Here is a 23,402-nt window from a genome sequence, read left to right as displayed (position 1 = left end):
CTGCTCTTTAGAATTATTCAGAGGGGGGGTAGACATTTTGGGGGGGCACCCTCCATAATTAAAAACTAAATTATCACACGGGGCCTTTGGGCGGAGGTCGATGGGGGACGGCTCCCTAACCGTCACGTTAATCTGTTCTGCAGTGGCTTAGAGTTTCTGTAATTGCCACCTCCCATCCTTAGGGAGGTATCCCCTTTCTGGGTGGAGCTGACGCGGTGGGAGTGCTGACTCGGGCTGCAAGATCCCGGGCGGGGAGGACACAGAACTGGCCTCCGGGCCCCTCGCGGCCAGGCGACAGGTGGGTGACTCCCCGGCCTCAGACCCTCCTGTCAGTCTTTTTTTTTTTTTCAGTTTTGAAGGACTCCGTTTACTAACTGAGCAGATTACAGAATAAGCATGGAAGATACCTTAGCTCATCCTTCCCCTCAGCCATTGATCTGGTCCGCCCTGTCCCAGCATCTCCACCTTCTACGCACGGGTGGTCTCCTTCCTCCCCTCGCGGAGAGGAGAGCTGGAAGGGCCGCAGGAAGTTCCCTTCTTCGAAGCCTTTCCCTCAGCGTAGATCTCGTGAGTCAGATCTTCCGTGCAGATGATGCCACCTTTACCAAGAGGTCGAGCAACCCATGAGTTATCTGTCGGGGCAATTCTTTGTTGATTTTGCCATAACCACGCTTGGAGATGAATTCATTGACTGACTCCAGGTTTGGGTACCCCATGAGATGTATGACTCCACCATCCTCATGTTCATGGAAGCCTCGCTGAGCTTAAAGGTGCCGTTGAAGATCTGGCGAAGGCGAAGAAGCGGCAGCACCTTTCGGACCTTTGGGCTCACCCCATTGATACCTCTGATCCTGATGACAAATGCCTATTTGGGTTGGGCAGGTACGTAGACGTTGCCAGCTTTTCTTGCCGTCCTGGCCATTCGAATCTCCATTCTGTACATCTACCTGTGTTCCTGGTGATGGTGCTTAGCTTTCTCATAAATGAGCTTCCTTCTTGCCTTTCGAAGCATCTTTTGGGCAAACTTCTTTCTCAGGCGCTTGATCTCCAGCTCTGTGCAATTCCTTCGCTTTTTCTTGAGGGTTTCTGGCACAGCAGGAACCTTCTTCTTCTCTTCTGCACCCTCCATGGTTCCAGCCGGAAAAGAGCCTCCTGTCAGTCTTTAGAGTCACATGCCCATCGCCTGTCTTGCTATCTCAGTCTGATCTGTCTGTCCATCCACCAGACACTCATCACATGTCTGTCCGCCAGAGAGTCAGATTTGTCTGCCTGTCTGTCTCCCAGTAGGTCCCCTCCCAGGAGAGCCCTGAATCCATACCAGGCAAGGAAGCGGGGACCTTTGGAGGACCTTTCCTGGGGTCGCCCTCTAGGCCCACGACCGTGTAACTCACAGCCCAGCCTTTGGGGCAGGTTCTGTATCTCCATCTCCCACATGCCCACTCTCCCAGGGGAGACTTCTGAACTCTGCATGGAGCAGAAGGGGCCCCACCTTAGACATTAAGAGAAAAACTACAAGGACGTTACACCCAGTGCCAAGCACAGTGTCCGGGACACCCCACTGCCACCCCAGAGGGCTCTCTCCCAGACTCAGACATCGAGTAATAATAACAACTGCTGTTTATTAAGTGACAAATACTATATGGCTATTATCTAAATTAATTCTCATAAAGGTAGTTATTACTATCAGCCCTTCCCCACATTTTGTCAATTTTATATAAAAACTAGGGGCCCAGTGCACGAATTCGTGCACCTTGAAAGGAACTGTGGGCCTCAAGGCTGCAGTGGGCACAGGGGCGGGTCTCAGCCCATCCTCCGTGCCCCCACCCAGCCCCTCCCACCTTGGCCCGGTCCCCTGTCAGCTGGCAGCCCCTCTCCCACCACAGCAGCTCCCAGGAGCTGACTGCGCCAGCCCCGCTCACACCCGCTGATGACGCGGAGCCATTGGGGCTGGCACCAGCAGCGGGTGCGAGTGGCAGCTGCTGCCCCAATCGCCCCTCAGGAGCAGGGGGAGGTGAAGAAGCCCTCAGGGGCGATTGGAGCCAGCAACACTGCTCACACCCGCTGACGGTGCCAGGCGATCAGGGCAGGCGCTGGGCGCCGGCAGCAGGTGCGAGTGGGGTTGGTGCCGGCAGCAGGTGCAAGCACCAGGCGGGACTGCAGTGCATGACAGCAAAGAATTTTCAGTAACCACCAGAGGCTCGCCCCGATGATAGCGACCAGTGCCCTGCCTTGGTCTGGCACCCCTGCTCACCTGCTCCACCATCCCGCCATGGTCGATGCCCGCCATGTTCTGCACGCGCCCCCTGGTGGTCAGCACATGTCGTAGCAACCAGTTGTTCGGTTGTTCCACTGTTTGGTCTATTTGCATATTAGGGAGATATATATAGAGAGAGATACTCTGCAGCCCTAGCCAGTTTGGCTCAGTGGATAGAGCATTAGCCTTGCAGACCAAAGGGTCTGGGGTTCCATTCCGGTCAAGGACACATACCTTGGTTGCAGGCTCCTCCCTGGCCCAAGCCCTAATCAGGGTTCATGCAGGAGGCAACCAATCGATGTGTTTCTCTCACATTGATAGTTCTCTCTGTCTTTCCCTCTCCCTTCCACTCTCTCTAAAAATCAATGGAAAAATATCCTCGGGTGAGGATTAAAAAAAAAAACACTCTGCAAACACAGCTTCCAGCTCCCCTTCCCCCAAGAATCCAGCCCCCAAGACCCTCTGTGTCAGGCAGAGCCTCCAGGAAGCAGATGTTGAGAGAGCTGCCTTACTGCCTGTGAACGAGAAAGGGGAAGAAGCAGGACTGGGTAACGAGAGACTCAGAGCTGACAGACAGGCCAGCGCAGCTGGGAGCTCCGGAAAGCAATTCATGAGCGGAGTCCCCATGAGCAGGAGTGTCCAGGCCGCAAGTCCCCACCGGGTCCCGCCGTTGGCTGGGGACGCCCGGAGGAGTGTGGTCTTGTGCCTGGAAACTGTCATTCCTCCAGCTGGACAGCAAGCTCTTTTCCGAAGGCAGAACCAAGAGGTTCAGCTCTGTAGCTGCCACATCCTCTTATATTAACGTTCAAGAGCCCAGCCCTGGCCACTCTGGCTCAGTGGATAGAGGGTCGGGTCGGCCTGCAGACTGAAGGGTCCCAGGTTGGATTCCAGTCAAGGGCATATGTCTGGTTGCGGGCTTGATCCCCAGTAGGGGGTGTGTAGGAGGCAGCTGATCAATGAGTCTCTCTCATCATTGATGTTTCTATCTCTCCCTCTCCCTTCCTCTCTGAAATCAATAAAAAAATATATATATTTTTAAAGTGTGGGGTAGAGGTTGAGTACACAGAATGTTGGACTGACTCCACCCAGGTTCAAGTCCCAACTACACTCCTTGCTGGTGGTAAATTTCAGGCTGGTTACTCTCTATGCTTCAGTTTCCTCCTCTGTAGAAAAAAAGATTAATAAAAGCCACCTCTCACATAGGAGAAAAGGAGATGCTATGCATTTAGGACTTAGAATAATCCTTGTCACTAATAAGCATTCTTGACTCATTGCTATCCACTAGAAACAAAACACAAATTGCATATGTAGTAGCCACATTTTATAAAAGGGAAAAAGAAACAGGAAAGATTAATGTAAATATATTTTATCTAATTCAATGATGTCACTCACTTATTTTTTTCATACCAGGTCTTTGAAATTTGGTGTGTGTCAGACACTTAGAGCATTTCTCAGTTTGACTAGCTACGTTCCAAGTGCGAAGTAGCCACATGTGGCTAGTGGTCACCACATCGGACAGTTTGAAATGTTATCTGGCATCACTGTTTGGGGCGGTTTCAACCTAAAAGCTATTTCCTCAGAAAATCATTTCCTAACCTGCTAGGCTATGTCAGGGCTCCTGTTATTAAGATCTTTATTTAGCAACCTGAAGCACTTGTCATAATTACAATTAAATAATTCTTATGCACTTGTTGTTTGCCTCTGCTCATCTTCAACTAGACTTTCATATATATATATATATATATATATATATATATATATATATATATATTAGAGAGGAAGGGAGAGGGAGAGGGAGAGAGAGAAACATCAATGATGAGAAAGAATCATTGATTGACTGCCTCCTACAGGCCCCCTACTGGTGATCGAGCCCAAAACCTGGGCATGTGCCCTTGACTGGAATTGAACCTGGGACCCTTCAGTCCGCAGGCCTACACTCTATCCACTGAGCCAAACCAGCTAGGGTGTTCTTCTACTAGACTTTAGACTTCAGAAAGGCAAAGACCCTATCTGTCTTGTTCACTGCTCTACCCCAGTGCCTGGCATAGGGCACAGCACATAGTAGGTGCTCAATAAAAATATGTGAATAACATTTATTAAGTGCTACCTAATGAATTAAGGTTAGGGCTGCACTAATTGATGCTGGAAAGAAAGAGGGGATTAAGAAAAGAAAAAAAATGATTTAGAGTAATAAATCCCAGAGCTTAGAATATAAATGTGGAAATTTTCTTTACAAAAGCAACAGTTGGTCCTTGTAGAAAGATCATTAGAAAGAAAAAGAAAAAGATTAACTAAGAGATAAAAATCCACAACCCAAAAAACTGAATGCCCAGTTGTACAGTCTTCTAGACCATTACACATACACACACATATAAGTATCTATATCACAAATACAAAATGTTTAAATGTGCATTTTTTAAATTTAATGTTTTTAATATATTTTATTGATTTTTTACAGAGAGGAAGGGAGCGGGATAGAGAGTTAGAAACATCGATGAGCGAGAAACATCAATCAGCTGCCTCCTGCACACCTCCTACTGGGGATGTGCCTGCAACCCGGGTACATGCCCTTGCCCGGAATCGAACCTGGGACCTTTCGACGCTCTATCCACTGAGCCAAACCGGTTAGGGCTAAATGTGCATTTTTATATTTATGTACACTGCTTTGAAAACTGTTATTTTTCTTTCTTTTTTTATTGTCTAAAGTTTTACACATGTCTCCTTTTTCCCCGATTGATGCCCCCCCCCCCCAGCCATTCCCACCCTGGGCAAGCCCCCACCGCCCCAGTGTCTGTGTCCATTGGTTATGCTAATATGCATGCATACAAGTCCTTTGCTTGCTCTCTAACGCCCCGCCTCCCCTGCCATTTGTCTCTGGATCTGTTTGAAAACTGTTATTTTTCACTTAACACTATCTTGTAAGCAACTTCTCACGGCATTCAATATTTTTCTAAAACATGATTTTGGGGGTCAAAATAGGATTCCATCGTATTACTGTTCCAGTATTTACCAGTTCCCTGGTTAAATTTAGTGATTTCCAAGATTTCACAGTAATCAGCAATGCTGATAAGAACATCGTGGTAGTTAAATCTTGGAGCACATCCTTAATTATTTCCTGAAGATCAATTCCTAGCAGCGGAAGTGCCGTGTCAGAGGTTAAGCACACTGCTGTCAGTCCTTCAGCTGGGTGCCGACACAGCACTGTCCGTAACAACCGTGTCTATCAGTGTTCTCAACCTTCTGGCCCTTTAAATACAGTTCCTCATGTTGTGACCCAACCATAAAATTATTTTCATTGCTACTTCATAACTGTAATGTTGCTACTGTTATGAATCGTAATGTAAATATCTGATATGCAGGAGGGTCTTAGGCGACCCCTGTGAAAGGGTCGTTCGACCGCCAAAGGGGTCGCGACCCACAGGTTGAGAACCACTGCCTTAGGGTGACCCCACGAAGAATTGCCCCAAAGCCCATCCGGCGTGGCTCAGTGGTTGACATAAAACAGTTCTAAGAAAAATAAACCTGAACGGTGTGTGTAACGTGTATCTTTGTGGAGAAAAATGGGAAACAATTTGGTGGAGCATCTCTGGAAGAATAAATAAACTCTAGTGTCACCTGGCAAGGGGTGGGGGTGGTGGGGCGGGTTGGGGTGGGATAGGTGGGAAGGTGGGAGGGGTGGGGTGGGAGAATGGGGTAGCTGGGGATCAGGAATGGGAAGGAGATTTCCCTAAATACCCTTTGGGATCTTCTGAATTTTGAACCACATACACAATCTTATCTATTCCTAGAATGAGTTAATATTTCAAAATAAAACACACCCATATTATAAAAATGACACTGCAGACATTAACATGAATCAGCTGCAAAGAGTGATTCAAATCAGGCCTGGAAAGGGTTCCTGGAAAAGAAGGAACTCTGACCGGAGTTTTGGAGAATAGGAGGCCATGGGACGGGCATTCCAGAAGGAGAGGTTGGGTTAGTGATCAGAAATGTATGCTGAGCCCAGCTGGTGTGGTTCTGGTGGTCGAGTGTCAACCCATGAACCAGGAGGTCATGGTTTGACTCCGGGTCAGGGCACATGCCCTGGTTGCAGGCTTGATCCCCAGTGGGGGGCATGCAGGAGGCAGCCAATCCATGATTCTCTCTCATCATTGGTGTTTTTATCTCCCTCTCCCTCTCCCTTCCTCTCTAAAATAAGTAAAAATATATTTTAAAAATAAATAAAATGAAAGAGGTGCCCCCAAGTTGGCTCTCCCACTGTAGCAATCAATGTATTTGCCCAGAAAGCCACATAGGAGTGTGCTAGGGTGAGGGACTGCGGCATGGAAGGGTTACAGAATGTTACAGAATGTGCTAAGGGGAGGAAATAAGACATGAGAAATTGAATGTGCTCAGAGGGAGGGGGATGTAGGAGGAAGAATTGTGTTGCCAGGATATGAAGAAGGATTGTGTATGTGCTGGGAGGAGGGACTGACATATGGAGGGGGTTTGCAGGGTTAGGAACCATGGAAGAAAAATTGCTAGATTGTCTTAGACCAGTCAGGTGTGACTCTGTTTACCCCCCTTTGTGCTTATGAACTTTCTGTGAACTGCTAAGGTAACACTGTTTTGCTATAAAGGATCATACTGCACCCTTGGTCTCTGCCACATGCCGCGAGGCTTCCCAGAGGGGGAAGGTACGGGCTGTGGTCAGCTGGCCAGCTTAATAAAAGGCTTTCAAATTTAAATTCTGAGTCGGTGGTCTATCTCGTTGAGCCAACCCATAACAGGAGGGCATCTGGAGAGTGCTCGCTGTGTACGTTTGGACGTGCTCTGCAGTTTTCACAGGATTCTCCCGCATTCGGGAGGGGGAGGGGGACTCATATCCAGGTCTCACACTTGTTTGTTCTGTCGCTCCTTCCCGGGCAGACAGCAGGGAGAAGGGGCTGGGTGGGGCGCGGTAATCCTGACCCACTCCCCTTCCTCCGTGTCAGGAAATACCCTTGGAAACATCAGCCCCTGATGGAACGGACCCCCACCCAACCCTCCCACCGTTCCCGAGCCAGCCTGGACCATTGGCTCCAGGGGATGGAAAAGGGGGACCCAAGGACTATTTCACAGGGAAAGGGCCCACCAGCCCCCAAACAAGCCTCTCAGTGTTCACATGACAGCAGGATGTCCGCAAGCTCACCAGCTTCTCTAGGTTACACATACCCCATGCCCGAGGGCCCTCAGTATCCATCAGAAGAGAGCTGGCTCACAGCTCTCAACCACTGGGAGAATTTACGGAGGCCCTGGCTAGTGTGCATTGTCCCATGCACTGAAAGCTCACTGGTTCGATTCCCGGTCAGGGTACAAACCCAGGTTTCCAATTCAAGCCCTGGTTGGGAGGCAGCTGATCGATGTTACTCTCACATCAGTTTCTTTCTCCCTCCTCTCAAATCAATAAAAACATTTAAAAAAATAATTAAAAAATTAACTATGGCCAATTCATTTTTTTCCACAAAGCTTTGAAGCCAGACTTTCTGGGTTCAAATCCTCTCCCCTAACCACTTGCTGTGTGACCCTAGGCCACTTACTCAACTTCTCTGTGCCTTAGTGTCCCTGCTGTAAAAGGATGTCAGGATCACATCTATCTGAGGCCATGGGTCTCCACCCTGGCTGTGCATGAGAATCACCCGGGAAGCTTTTAAAAATTCTGATGCCCAGGCTGCATTCCAGGCCAATTAAATCAGAATTTCTAAAGATTAGTCTTGGGGGCAAAAATATGTATTTTAAAGCTTCCTAGGTGATTTCTTGTCTCACCAAGGAAAAGCCTCCTTGCCATAGAGAGTGTGTGGGTGCTAAATGAGATAATATAGGGAAAGTGCTCCCAATGGTACCTGACACAAAGTTAAATGCTTTGGTGGGGGTTGTAGGACCAAATATCCGAGACTGGGAGGTGGTCAGGGAAGGCTTCCTAGAGGAGGGGGTGGCTGAACTGTGAACTGAAGGAGGAACGAGGACACCTGCTGGGGTCTGAAGCCAGGAGGATGTCGCCCTTTGCAGGAACTGAAAGTCATTCCCTGTGACTGGAGCTGAGAAAGGAAAAAGGGAGAGTTGGGGAGAAGGCACATTGTACTGGGTCCTCTAATGAGGTCAGAGGTCATGGAAAATCACTGGGCTTTATTCTGGCATGAAAGTTTTAAGCAGACCTAGAGGAGGGCCTTCACTACCGCCCCCCCCCCCCCAAATCAGAAGCAGCAAAGCCTTTTCTTACTTTTTCTTTAAAAATATGTTTTTATTGATTTCGGAGAGGAAGGGAGGTGGAGAGACAGAAACATCGATGATGAAAGAGAATCAATTGTCTGCCTCTTGCACGCCCCCTACTGGGAGTCGAGCCCACAACCCGGGTATGGGCCCTGATTGGGAATCAAACTGGCAATCTTTTTGTGCAAGGGAGGAAGCTCAACAACTAACTTATTTTTAAAAAATATATTTTTATTGATTTCAGAGAGGAAGGGAGAGGGAGAGATAGAAACATCAATGATGAGAATCATTGAATGGTTGCCTCCTGCACGCCCCCTACTGGAGATGGAGCCCGTAACCCTGGGCATCTGCCCTGAGAATCGAACCGTGACCTCCTGGTTCCTAGGTCAACATTCAACCACTGAGCCATGCCGGCCAGGCCCAACTAACTTTTTGAGCCGTACAAAAGTTGCCATGGGAAGAAGCACCTGTCTTCTATTTTCTCAGGCCTGTTTTGACACCCAGCCTAGCAGCTAGAGTGGAAAGAAAGGGTGGCGTGCGTTATCAGACGATACCATCAGGATATTTATAGCTCCCTGAAACATCAGACTCTGGGTCAGCGGTTCTCAACCTGTGGGTCGCGACCCCTTTGGCGGTCGAACGACCCTTTCACAGGGGTCGCCTAAGACCATCCTGCATATCAGATATTTACATTACGATTCAAAACAGTAGCAACATGACAGCTATGAAGTAGCAACGGAAATAATTTTATGGTTGGGTCACAACATGAGGAACTGTATTTAAAGGGCCAGAAGGTTGAGAACCACTCCTCTGGGTGGCATATCCTGGCAACTCTTGCAGGTCCCATAATCAATATGGAGTCTCCAGGATGCCCCTGTGAGCAGTTATCACAGACCCCCTCTGTCCATCACATTTGTTCAGTTCTGACACACTGGCTTGTCAGGGGACACTGGTTCTGAACACAGGCCTGATTCCAGGAAACCTACCCTGGGTTCCCCAGAAGAAGGGATGTTAACTTATCTTACTCAGCCGTGACATCTTGGTGCCTGATCAGGAAGTGGTGCAGGCCAGTGGGAGTGAAAAGAAAAGGGCTTTTAGTATCAAATGGTTGCTGTATTAAGCGTCGTTCATCCACAGGTAACTGATTACATAAGGCAAAATGCACTTTACAGTAAAGTGAGAGAGAGAGCAGTTACTGCCTTAACCAGGTGCTTACATGCAGCATCACTAATAGTGGAAGATACAGTTCACAAAGCCGCCTCTGTAGTGCTCTTGAATCTAGCTTTGAGGTCTAACTTCTACTTGACAGGAAGTACAGCGGACAGAGGGACGTGTTAACGCCACAGGGGACACAATCAGATGAAGCCAGAATGTGGGACATTCTGCAAGATAACTGCTTTGGACTCTTCAAAAACTCAATGTCCTCAAGGAAAGAAAAAAGGCAAGGGGACTTGTTTAGATGATAAAACACAAATTTTCGACTGGTGTGCCATGGCACAGGTATGCCTCAAGAATTTTTAAAAATGCAATACCTGACTAAATAGTCAGGGGCACTGACCTCTTTTCTCTTAGATCAGCGGTTCTCAACCTGTGGGTCGCGACCCCTTTGACGGTCGAACGACCCTTTCACAGGGGTCGCCTAAGACCATTGGAAAACACATATATAATTACATACTGTTTTTGTGATAAATCACTATACTTTAGTTATGTTCAATTTGTAACAATGAAAATACATCCTGCATATCAGATATTTACATGACGATTCATAACAGTAGCAAAATTACAGTTATGAAGTAGCAACGAAAATAATTTTATGGTTGGAGGATATTTTTCCCATTGATTTTTAGAGAGAATGGAATGCAGTGGAAGAGACAGAGAGAAACATGGATGTGAGAGAGACACAGCAATTTGTTGCCTCCCGCAAGCGCCCCAACCGGACCGGGGAACGAGCCCGCAACCAACGTACGCGCCCCGGAATCGAACCCGAGACCCTTCAGGCTATGGACCAACGCTCTAACCACTGAACAACCCAGCTAGGGCAACCTGGGCAACCTTTTTTTCTTAGATCAGCAACACTTTTGGCCGCGATACCTTCCAAGTCTGCGACTCTGTGAACCCTGCTGAAAGGGGTTGCCTACCAACCAGTAGGGGTGAGTTTTGGTGTGTAGGTGAGACTGCCACAACCCACCGCACACGCCCAGCTGTGGAAGGTCTCGGGGGCGCAATGCCAGGCTTCCGGAGACCACACCACCCATAGACTCCTATCCCAGAAAGACAAGAAAGACAGAGGGGAACCAGATAGAACAACCTTAAGACCCAAAACTTAGTTAAACACCGGGAAACCGACATACTCTCTTTAAAACAGCTCAGATCCAGTCTCCGTAGAGACCGTCAAAAATTGCCAGTGCCGACTATATTTCAAGTCGTCACGGCGGGGTATTGGGAAAAGTTTTCAATTAGCAATAATCGCGCCTCGGATAAACCTCATTGGCTACGATACTGCCACTGCGCAAAGCTGACGGCCATCCGCGCCAGCCACACTCCCGGGCGGATGGGAACGGCTTTTCGCTGAGGGTGAGCACCTGCCGGCGAGTTCGTGGGTCTGACCCGGTCCCCTCGGAGCAGTTGCGTTTCAGGCCCGTCTGCACGGGAGGCTTCTTGTTGTGGGACCATCTCGCGTAGAACGTCCAGATTTTGGGAATGAGCGTACATTCGCTGGGGATGCTGGGGGATTTTATGCAAATCAGCATAACGTCACAGAGATGACCGTAATGACTTGAATTTGGAGAAAAGGGAGCGGCGGGAAGGCAGCGACAGCGAGGGTGAGCCGAAGAGCAACAAGTAGCTGGGGGCGCGGGCGCAGATGCCCGGGGCCGGGGCCAGAGGGAGCATTTCCGGAGCAGCCGCACCTCGGGTGTTGGAAGAGATGCAACGTGGACCAGAGACAGCAGATCCAGGCCACTCCTCGGAGGTAAAAACTTCAAACCTAAAGCGACGGCGATCGCGCACCTATTCTAGTAACTACAGAAAAAGTGGTTCTTTTTTTCAACCGAAGAGATCAGTCTCCGTAGAGACCGTCAAAAATTGCCAGTGCCGACTATATTTCAAGTCGTCACGGCGGGGTATTGGGAAAAGTTTTCAATTAGCAATAATCGCGCCTCGGATAAACCTCATTGGCTACGATACTGCCACTGCGCAAAGCTGGCGAACTCCTCCCCTGCTCATCGTCCCCAGTAAGCAAGGCTCCTAATTCAAAAAGGCGAGTTTGAAGCTCATGGAAGAACTTCCCATTATTGTTTGGTTGGAAATTATACCGCCACATTAGGATCTCTCGAAAACGCACAGGCTGTTTCTGAAGATTCTTTTGCTTTATTTCACTTCACTAGATTTTGGTGGAGAATGAAGCAAAGCATTATGGGAGGGGACATGCTAGTAACCTAATGCAGACGAGGAATTGGGGCGGATGAGAAACGGGCTCAAGGTCGGGGCACTGTTCACTTGATTCCCAATTCACAGTGTAACTGTCCTCTCCAAAATAAAACGTTTTTATTGTGGTAAAATATACGTAACGAAAGTTGCCACTTTAACCATTTTAAGTGTACAGTTCAGCAGCATCAGTTCATTTTACATGGCTTGCAACCATCACTGCTGTGTATCTCCAGAACTTTTCCATCGTCCCAAACTGAAACTCTGTACCATTAAACACTAACTTTCCATGGTTCCTCCCCCCACCCCCTGGCAACCTCTATTCTACGCTCTGTCTCGACGAATTTGATTATTTTAAGTACCTCACATTAGCAGAATCATCCAATATTTGACCTTTTGTGTCTGGCTTGTTTCATAATGTTTTTAATGTCCATCCATGCTGTAGTATATTTCAGTTTCATTTTATGACTGATATTTTGTTGTATGGAATTTTGTTACCTATCCATTCTACAATGGGCATGCATTGCTTCTATCTTTTTAAAAATGTAATCATATATATATATATATAATTTTATTTCAGAGAGGAAGGGAGAGGGAGATAGAAACATCAATGAGAGAGAATCATTGATCGGCTGCCTTCTGCACGCCCCCTACTGGGGATTAAGTCCGCAATCGGGGCTTGTGCTGTTGACTAGAATCAAACCTGGAACCCTTCAGTCTGCAGGCCGTTGCTTTTTTACACTGAGCCAAGCCAGCTAGGGCTGCTTTTACCTTTTTAAAAAATACATTTTTAGCCCTAACCGGTTTGGCTCAGTGGATAGAGCGTCGGCCTGCGGACTGAAGGGTCCCGGGTTCGATTCCGGTCAAGGGCATGCACCTTGGTTGCGGGCACATCCCCAGTAGGAGGTGTGCAGGAGGCAGCTGATCGATGTTTCTAACTCTCTATTCCTCTCCTCTCTCTTCCTCTCTGTAAGAAATCAATAAAATATATTAAGAAAAAAAAATACGTTTTTATTTCAGGGAAGGCGGGAGTGGTAGGTGGGTGGGAAGAGATCAATCAAAGAACTTGTATGCATATATGCATACCCCTGGACACAGACAATAGGTTGGTGAAGGCCTGGGTGGGGGCTAGGGGCGGGCTAGAACGGGTTAATGGGAGGGAAATGGGGGACTTATGTAATACTTTCAATGATAAAGACTTAAAAATTTTAAAAAGTGTTTTTGTTGATTTTAGAGAGAGAGGAAGGGAGGGGGAGAGAGAGAATGAAAACTTGATATGTAAGAAGTTGACGGGCTGCCCCCTACATGCCCCCCACTGGAGATCGAGCCCACAACCCAGGCATGTGTCCTGACCGGGAATCGATCCAGAGACCTTTCAGTGCGTGGGAGGACGCTCAACCAACTCAGCGTCTACCTTCTGGCTCTTGTAAATAGTGCTCCTAGGAACACGGGCATAGAAGTATCAGTTTGAGTCCTTGTTTTCAATTTTTGTGTGTATATACCTAGAAGTGGAATTTCTGGATCATATACTACTTAAATGTTTAATACAAAAGAGTTTTCTGTGGACATCTTAATTTAGAAGAAAGAGGCTGAAAGGAAGAAGCTGTTTCCATAGCAATGTTCCCAGCTCACGAAGTTTGAAGTGACGTTCACTCATTGCCTGTGTTCCCTCTGCAAGTGGAAAGCTGTTAGAAACTGCTACCTGGATTTGTTTCCTCCCTGAGCTATATTCTCCAGAATACTTATGGTTTTTGCTACTCATTAAGATGCAAATAGTAGTCTCTGAGAAAGAAACCTTCTCCTCAACATTTTATTATTAAAAAATTTCAAACACAAAACATTTATTTTTTATTTATTTTTTTTAAATGTATTTTATTGATTTTTTTACAGAGAGGAAGGGAGAGGGATAGAGAGTTAGAAACATCGATGAGGGAGAAACATCAATCAGCTGCCTCCTGCACATCTCCCACTGGGGATGTGCCCGCAACCCAGGTACATGCCCTTGACCAGAATCGAACCCGGGACCCTTGAGTCCGCAGGCCGATGCTCTATCCACTGAGCCAAACTGGTTAGGGCCAAACACAAAACATTTAAAATACTGTTCAGTGAATATTCATGTAGTTGGCATCTGGATGCAAAAATGAACATCTTTAAAAGGCCTATATGTGCCCTAGCTGGTTTGGCTCAGTGGATAGAGCGTCGGCCTGCAGACTGAAGGGTCCCAGGTTTGAGTCCAGTCAAGGGCATATGCCTGGGTTGTGGGCTCAATCCCAGTGGGGGGCGTGCGGGAGGCAGCCAATCAATGATTCTCTCTCATCATTGATGTTTTTATCTCTCTCTCCCTCTCCCTTTCTCTCTGAAATCAATAAAAATGTATTTTTTAAAAAAAGAAAGCTACTGCCCTAACCGGTTTGGCTCAGTGGATAGAGCGTCGGCCTGCGGACTCAAGGGTCCCGGGTTCGATTCCGGCCAAGGGCATGTACCTTGGTTGTAGGCACATCCCCAGTGGGGAGTGTGCAGGAGGCAGCTGATCGATGTTTCTCTCTCATCGATGTTTCTGGCTCTCTATCCCTCTCCCTTCCTCTCTGTAAAAAAATCAATAAAATATTTTAAAAAAAAAAGAAAGCTACTATCTTAAAAAAAAAAAAAAGGCTTGTATGATGCTGATGTATAGTTAATTTTTTTTCACCCAGCTATAAATGCCAGGATAAGAAAAACCAGCAGAAAAAACAACACTAACAATCTGATTAATTTAGATTAATTTGCTTTGATACAATCAATGACTTAGTCATTAATTTCTGGTGTGGTGGAGTTGTGAGAAATAAAAGGAGCCCTGGCAGGTGTGGCTCAGTAGGTTGAGCGTTGTCTTGTGCATTGAAAGGTCCAGGTTGCGGGTTCAATCAGGTGCATGCAGGAGGCAGCTGATCTGTTTCTCTCTCTCTCTGCCCTCCCTTCCTCTCTCTAAAACAAATAATAAAAAATAAAATTAATCTTTAAAAAAAAAAGAGAGAAATAAAAAGGACTTAGCCCTTGAGAATGTCGTGATTGGGTGGCTCATTACATCCTGTCAGTAGCTATCAAGGGAAATTGTGTTTCACCAGCTGTCTTGGATGACTTCATCCGCCACAGATAACTTTCCAGCACTAGGAGAAAATGGAAAATTCAGTTAACTTCTCTCCAGAACAGTAGATTCCTTGGGGTCTGAAAGCACAATAGTTGTATATTCCTATCCAGTCTCTATCAATAATGCTCATCCCGCTTGGAGAACTGAAAAAGTCACATGGGTTTGAAATATTTCATCATAAAATGTGGCTGGGGTGGGAGGAATGTCACTTTTGGGGCATTTCCATGGTTTTGATCAAACACCCACGTGTGCAGAAAATGTTCTGGATTACAACTGTTTTGACTTGGTAAAAGTTTCCAGTCTGAAGGCACAGAAGGCTGTCCATGTCAGGTGATTCTCCAGCCTAGTGACCTAGCCGAGCAGTTGCTGGACGCACTGCTCCCAAACTACTGCCCTCGGTACTTTTCCAATATTTACCTCCGCACATTCAATGAGAGACCAGGAGTCAGACTCCATCTCCCATACCCTTCCTCGGAGCTTCAGTTTACCTTAAACTGGGGAAGTGGTTCCACAGGTGGTCTTCAAGGTCCCTGCTAACTGCCCTTTAATTATGTCCTAAAACTCTTATAAACTGATTGCTGTCTTCTTTGGTGATGCTATAGAGCAGAGGTTCTCCTGGGCCACACATTTGAAACAACTGGGAAGTTTGAAAACCGAGTTATGCCCCAGGCGTTTCCCCAGACCAATTCAATCAGCCTCTGGGAGTGAAAACCAGGCTTTGTGTTGGTTAACTTAATAACACACAAGATGGAAAATAAAATTGGAGAAGCCAAGTGGGTAGAGACATTAGTCCCTGTATATTAGAGTTGGCTTTTGTTGTTCATGAATATGTAAAAACATCACATTTCCAGGTACTTGTGAATGTGCTGGACAACCCACAGCAAGGTGGGAACTTGACCCAGTCACAGTGAGTGGAAAGGATCATAAACACTGAGGTTGAGGGCGGTCCAAACCTAGAAGTATTATTAAGGTTTCTATCTTAAGAGAGAATGAGCCCTAGCTGGTTTGGTTCACTGGTTAGAGCCTCGGCCCTCAGACTGAAGGATCTCGGGTTCAATTCTGGTGAAGGGCACTTGTTTGCAGGCTCAGTCTGGAAGCAACTAATTGATGTGTCTCTCACATCAATATTTCTTTCTCTCTGCCTCTCCCCCTCCCTTCCATTCTCTCTAAATATCAATGGAGCCCTAGCTGGCTTGGCTCAGTGAGTGTCAGCCTACAGACTGAAGGGTCCCGGGTTTGATTCCAGTCAAAAGCACATGCTGGGGTTGTGGGCTCAATCCCCAGTGGAGGGCGTGCAGGAGGCAGCCTATTAATGATTCTCCCTCTCCCTTCCTCTCTGAAATCAATAAAAATATATTTCAAAATAAATAAAAATAAAGATCAATGGAAAAAATATCCTCCGGTGAGGATAAACAAAAACAGAGAATGAATTCCTAAGGGCTGTTTGGATGTATGGTTTTGCACTTTGTTATTTTTATTTTTTTGCCACGTGATAGAATGATTTATTAGAACAAATTCCATGACAAATCATATAAAATAACCATTTTCTGAAAGACACCCACAGACCACCTGAGGACAAACCCAGAGGAGCCTCCGCGAAGCCGGACAAATAAGTTACTGACCCCACGCGTCTATGAATAAAAAAAGTGTACGGCGATTCCGTGATTTTGCACTTTAAAGACGTTGGTGTGACGCTGTAAACACTTCTCAGGGAGGACAGTGTATGGGATTCCTTAGGTGAGAGCAGCACCTCCACGAGGAAGGCTCAAAACTTCTGACCACAAAGAGCCCCCAGGGGGCGCAACTGGACAACCTGGTTATATGAACTGTGAAACCCAGAGGATTGTGGGACTTGTAGTGTTTGCGTTATTTAAGCTTCGTAAACTACATTACCCAGAATGCAGATGTGACCAGGCAGTCCCGCTGTCGGACTTGAAGTGTCCCTTGGGCTGTGAAAGGTAAGTGAGCTCCTTGCGGGCTGCGAGGTTGCTAGAGGCTGCGGGTTTCTTATAAGGGATTACACTCCCCTTTGCGCTTCGCTGGGACCTGGGACAGAGCAGCCGTTCTAATGGGGCGTGTTTGCAGCGGGGCTTCCCGAGCCCCTGGTCTCAGGAATTAGGACCCTGCATTTGTTGAGCTGTTCACACGCTGCTGTGGAGTGTCAAGGAGAAATCGGGGTCCTGAATCCGATCTGGAAATCCAAATTAAAGTAATGTTTACATATGGGGCGCACGTCACTAGGGAATGTCTGTCCTCCATCAAATAATGCCAGCGCCTTGTTTTTACAGCTAGAAAGCGGACACGCGGGTATGATGACTGGCCAGGTTTCACTACTCTCTGCTGTATGCAAGTAGCTGTTTGCAATTGAGAGTAAACTAAAATAATATGGGGGAAACGAAACACAAGAGGCGTGCGTGTGCTTAATTATATTAATAAAATAAAAAGTCTGAGCAAACAACTTTATTAACACCTGGCATACCAGAACTCAAATGTGCTTCCTTAGCATATGAAGAAGTAAGATAGTTCTGGTTGCAGGTTCAGTTCTCACTCAGGGCACACACCTCAGTTGCGGGTTTGATCCCCGGTCAGGGCTGTAGGGAGGCCGCCAATCATTGTTCTCTCTCACATCGATGTTTCTCTCTCTCCCTCTCTCTTGCTCTAAAAATTGATGGGGAAAAAACATCCTCGGGTGAGGATTAAAACATAATAATAATAAAGCAATAAGATAATTCTAATTTAGAAGATGGGATGTAGGGTTATGGAACACAAAGTTCCCCAAGGGATGGTATTAACTAAAATATAAATATATTCCTCTGCTAGAGACATCTTTAGATGCAGTCATAGATGGAATAAGAATGAGGTATTAAGGGATTTAAAGGATATTGAGGTAAGTCATTAACTTCTTGAAGTTTATAAGGAATTCATGTCTGACCAGCTGGTGTTACTGGGAGATTCACAATAGGGCCTTAGATTATATGCTTTACCAATTTTTACTTTATCCTCCCTCCTTTTTTAAATAGGCTATGTTTTTACAGCCTCCTCTTTTTTTAAAAAAAATACGCCAAAATATACAGTTCCCTTAAATGCAGAACGCTTTTTTAAGTTAATATTCATCTGATGGCTACAGCATAGTAGGCTCTGGCAATAGGTTCTTAAGAGGTTAGGAAGATAAGATTGGCTCGGGCTGTGATGAAATAGTCCCGCGTGGAGACAAGACTTTATTTTGTGGAAGGTATTAGAACTTCTTGACCAAAACAGATGATTAAAAACATAATAAAAAGGTAGGCCTGTTGCTTCGGGTTGGACTTCAGGGGACCCAGGAGGCTGTGCTGGAATCAGTTTGCACTTGTGAGGTTCCAGGTGTTAAATATTGAGGAGTTTGCTAGCCAGTAATTAAACCATTGGTAGCATGAAATTGGCCATGACGGGATTATTGTATCTTTTGTTGAGGGGGAAGGGGGAAAGCCAGTTTATCAGCACAGCCCTAGCAGGGTCAGCTTTCTCTATAAGCCTGGAGCCCAGTGTTCAATTCATCCTGAGTCATCAGATCCTGAGCTAGCTCACACCCTCCCAAATTTTATAAATGATTTGATTTGGGTTTCAAAGTAAGATTATAAATACAGTGGGGCCTTGACTTACGAGTGTCCCGACTAACGAGTTTTTCGAGATACGAGCCGTCTCTCTGCCGATTTTTTGCTTTGAGTTGCGAGCTAAAAATCAGGATACGAGCCAGCTTCAGATACCCCACCGCCCAGTGAATGCCACAACATCAGCCCAGCATCACGTGCCTCACTCGTTCACTTTAAGATTTGATATACGAGTAATTTGAGTTATGAGCTCTGTCACGGAATGAATTAAACTCGTAAGTCAAGGCCCCACTGTACACTTTAGGGGTGTGTGGAGGGAAGGGGGCCATACCTTTCTAGTGAAAAATATTTTTAGTGAAATATTATTGTTTATTTGGGGCCATCCTTGCAGGTACTGAAGTCATTAATTAGTTCATTATCAATAGGTTGTTCTGATAAGCATGAAATCTGCCACAGAAAATACTATGGTCTGTGTGGACAGCTTTCTTAGATATGTAATAACCTGTGGTCCTCTCTAATACATTGTTCTAATATCTAGATATTATCTTCCAGAAGACAGTATTATATGCAATGCTAACAAACCCCTATCCTCCAGCCATTTCTCAGTGTCATGCTCTTGGCTCTCATCACCCATCTCTTAAAATATTTGCATGTGCAAAAGTTTGCTGATAATTAAACCTTTTGGGCCCTGGCCGGATAGCTCAGTTTCTAGAGCATCATCCTGATACACCAAGGTTGTGGGTTCGATCCCAAGGTTGATGTATACAAGCATCAACCAATGAATGCATAAGTAAGTGTAACAACAAATCAATGTTTCTCTCTAAAATCAATAAATAAAAAAAATTAAAAATCCTGCCCTAACCGGTTTTGCTCAGTGGATAGAGCGTCGGCCTGTGGACTCAAGGGTCCCAGGTTCGATTCCGGCCAAGGGCATGTACCTTGGTTGCGGGCACATACCCAGTAGGGAGTGTGCAGGAGGCAGCTGATCGATGTTTCTCTCTCTCATCGATGTTTCTAACTCTCTATCCCTCTCCCTTCCTCTCTGTAAAAAATCAATAAAATATATTTTTTTAAAAAAATTAAAAATCCTTTGGGTTGGCAGTTTCCAGATATAAGTTGGAGAGGTCTTAAAATATCTTCCTTTAAGGTAAAGCATTCCACATTTTAGCTTCTTTTCACACTTCTCCATTCTTTTTTTCTTCGTCTAACTTTTCTGATCATATCTCTTAAGCTTTTAAAATATTCAAAAGATATAATCATTTTCCTTCATCTCACGGCTTTTGGCATTTCTGCACTACCACTGTCCTGAGCATACTAGGACATCTGCAAGCAGACATTGCTCTGAGGAATGACTTTAAAAATGTTTATTGTGGGGATAGAATAATATAATGACCCCCCATCCATGGGCCCATCACCCAGCTTTAATAATTAACAACTCTTGGTTAATCTTGTTTCATTTCTATACTCCTATCTGCTCCACAACCTTCCCCATATTATTTTGAAGCAAATCCTCCTAGATATATAACTTTATCCAAATATTTCAATATATAACTCAGTAGGATGAGGACTTTTTAAAATACTATCTGTCATACATTAAATAATTAATAGTATTTTCTTAATATCAAACATCCAGTTAATGTTTAATTTTCCAATTATTTTATAAATGTCATGTTTTAAAAGTTTGTTTGGATCAGGACTCAAATAAGGCCCACATACTTTAATCTATATAATCCCCCTTCATATACCTATGTCTATATCTCTGTCTCTTGCAATTTATTTGTTGGGAGAAACTGATTTGTCTATCCTGAAGTTCACAGATACAGAGAACAGATTGGTGGCTGCCAAAGGCTGGGGTGGGGGTGGGAGGAGAAATGGGTAAAGGTGGTCAAAAGGTATAAAACTCCAGTTTTGCAATAACTAAGCCATGGGGAAATAATGTACTGCATGGTGACAATAGTTAACAATATTGTAGTGCATATTTGAAAGTTGCTGAGAGAGTAGATCTTAAAATTCCTCACCACAAGAATAAAATGTTTATACCTATGTGTGGTGACAGATGTAACTAAACTTAATGTGGTGATCATTTCACAATATATCCAAATATTGAGTAATTGTTGTACACCTGAAGCTAACATGTGATATATATATATATATATATATATATCAATTATACCTAAACCAATCAATCAGTCACTTGGTTTTTCACATGAGGTCTCTCTTTCTAGAATGAAGATGAAGATGAACGTTGGGTTGACCTTGAGGGCAGCAAAAGGCTGCTGGAGGCTGAACCTCAGCCAGCAGTGCGCACATGGATCCATTGGACTATTTGTGCCACCGAGTCCTCCTGTGGACCCTGAGAAGGTCAAAGAGCTACAGCGCTTCGTCTCTCTTTCCAAGAGACTCCTAGTGATGACGGGGGCCGGGGTCTCCACGGAGTCGGGGATCCCGGACTACAGGTCTGAAAAGGTGGGACTCTATGCCCGCACCGACCGGAGGCCCATCCAGCACCGGGACTTTGTGCAGAGGGCTCCAGTCCGCCAGCGGTACTGGGCGAGGAACTTCGTGGGCTGGCCTCGGTTCTCCGCTCATCAGCCTAACCCTGCCCACTGGGCTCTGAGCAGCTGGGAGAGACTCGGAAAGCTGTACTGGCTGGTGACCCAGAACGTGGACGCTTGCACACCAAGGCGGGGAGTCAGCGCCTCACTGAGCTGCACGGATGCATTGCACAGGTGCGGGAACGTCGGGAAGGCTTGAATGCAGGAATGTGTAAGGGCAGGGACCTGGGCTGACGTGATCACTGTTGCCTTCATTCGATTTGAGAAAAGGGTTTGGGAGTCAGTTGTTCAGTTTGGAGTTGATCCCACCAAACTCATTGAGGGAGTGGGGAAGTGAAATGGGAGGGAGGAAAGCCAAAGGGTATGTTAATGAACGGTTACTGCTCTGGGCTGCTGGGCCCTCTGACTGTCTAGAGCAGTGGTTCTCAACCTTCTGGCCCTTTAAATACAGTTCCTCATGTTGTGACCCAACCATAAAATTATTTTTGTTGCTACTTCATAACTGTAATGTTGCTACTGTTATGAATCGTAATGTAAATATCTGATATGCAGGATGGTCTTAGGCGACCCCTGTGAAAGGGTCGTTCCACCGCCAAAGGGGTCGCGACCCACAGGTTGAGAACCGCTGTCTAGAGAGCATGTTTCAGAATTCTCACGGGAAGTCAGGGCAGCTGGGGTGTTAGCCAGCATCTCCCATCCCTCCCTGGTCAAAGGTCACGCTTGGGTGATTCCCTCCCTAACACTGACTCTGCTCCTGCAGAGGAGGCTTGCTCGGCCACAGGAAGTCGTGTGCAGTGGCTGTCCTGGGGGCCTATGAGCAGAGCACGACAGCATGTGCTACAAACTGCTGCGTCTCTGGTGCCTAGACCCAGAGAACACTACAGCCGGGCATGTAGTAGTCAGAACCCAATAGGTGTTGCTGGAGTGAATACATGCAGCCCTGGCAATAACTGGTAGCTAATCGGAGACCATTGCCTTATCTTCAGCCCCAGAGATCCTCCTGCCAATCATAAATATTTATTGGGTGCCTACATGTGGTGTGGACTGTGTGCTCCTTGGCGTGGAGGGCTCAAAGCCAGCGTGTAAAACTTGGTCTGCTTTACATGTGAGAACTATGTAATCGGCTTGGGGGAGACCCAAAACCAACAGGTTTAATGACCAACGACTCCACACAGGACTGTTAAATCGTGGGGTCCTCGACAGACAAGCTTTATGAGTTCAGAGACACAGGCTTAGTAAAGATGGGAGAAATCGGGGACGCTTTTGTGGGTGGTGGGGCTTGAGGCTGGCTCAGATTGATTAGGCAAAGGAGGGGAAAGAGCTTTCTAAGTGAAAGGCATGTGCAGAGCCCAGGAGAGACCAGTCTGGCCTCTGGGGTGACTGGTATGAGATCAGGTGTCTGGGGAGGCTAACCCAGCTCACGGTGCATCGGAAAATCACGCAGGGCCGTTTGGGGCTGTTGTGAGACCAAGGGGCTATTACTGCTTTCTGAGCAAGAGGCAACATGACAAATAACATTTGAGGAAGGCCCGACAGGAACAGAAGAGGCTCAGGGTCAGCCTGGAGGACCCGGACTCAGGTGACAGCAGGGGAATGAGAGCTAATGATGTATGGGTCCTGGGGTGTTTAGCCATCATCTCCCATCCCTCACGGGTCAAAGATCATTCTTGGTGATCTTTGGGGGATTTTTGTCCCCCCAAACTGTCAAACATCTACAAAAGTAAAGAGAATAGTATAATGAACTCCCATATACCATTATCCAGATTCAAAGATTTTTATCATGCCTACTTTATCCCTTCTCTCCGTGACTCTTTGAAACATTTTAAAACAAATCCAAGATTTCCTATCGTTGCAGACGGGGTCTTTTAAATAAGAAATCCACAACATAATCCGATGGTTGACTAGATCGAGTAAAAGGAGTAAGTTTTTCCCAGGGTTTCAGCCCAAGTAACTAGAGACATGATGGTGATGGGAAGTTGGGGGTGGAGGCATGTGGTTGAAAACAGAGGTGAACCTCTCAGGTCAGTCAAGGACGCTTGGAGTTGGACTCCAGTTTGGGGGAGAGAGCAGGAGTGAGTCCTACGCAGAGGAAACACTGAGGCAGTGGAAACAGAGTCCCCGAGCTGGGGAACGTAGACAGAAGACAAGCTGGGGGTTGAGGAGCAGAGGAGGACCCAGCTAAACCACCTCTTGTTCTTTCTTTCACCAGCTATTTAGTGGGCATGTTC

At 46.3% G+C, this 23,402-nt stretch overlaps 2 protein-coding genes and 2 non-coding genes across 4 annotated transcripts in view; 1 reads left to right on the top strand and 3 right to left on the bottom strand.

The window, feature by feature from the left end:
• Positions 1–425, bottom strand: part of PXN (paxillin) — a 45,572-nt gene extending 45,147 nt beyond the window's left edge. The window contains exon 1 of the mRNA XM_023760424.1: positions 408–425. The gene's annotated coding sequence lies outside the window, so the exon portion shown is untranslated. The remainder of the gene's footprint in view (positions 1–407) is intronic.
• Positions 426–10,858: 10,433 nt separating this feature from the next.
• On the bottom strand, positions 10,859–10,999 carry LOC111827537. Its single transcript, XR_002831149.1, has one exon. It is a non-coding gene; the product is annotated as a U4 spliceosomal RNA (small nuclear RNA).
• A 545-nt stretch (positions 11,000–11,544) lies between these two features.
• LOC111827534 lies at positions 11,545–11,685 on the bottom strand. Its single transcript, XR_002831147.1, has one exon. It is a non-coding gene; the product is annotated as a U4 spliceosomal RNA (small nuclear RNA).
• A 9,166-nt stretch (positions 11,686–20,851) lies between these two features.
• On the top strand, positions 20,852–21,408 carry SIRT4 (sirtuin 4). The gene is given in 2 exon segments (XM_023760412.1): positions 20,852–21,287; positions 21,290–21,408. Coding segments are annotated over 2 exon segments (555 nt in total).
• The last annotated feature ends 1,994 nt before the right edge of the window (positions 21,409–23,402 follow it).

The sequence above is a fragment of the Myotis lucifugus genome, unplaced genomic scaffold, assembly GCF_000147115.1.
Source record: "Myotis lucifugus unplaced genomic scaffold, Myoluc2.0 scaffold_181, whole genome shotgun sequence".
Taxonomy (NCBI): domain Eukaryota; kingdom Metazoa; phylum Chordata; class Mammalia; order Chiroptera; family Vespertilionidae; genus Myotis; species Myotis lucifugus.
Note: the sequence above shows the minus strand (reverse complement) of the source record. Positions and strands in the feature narration are given on the sequence as shown.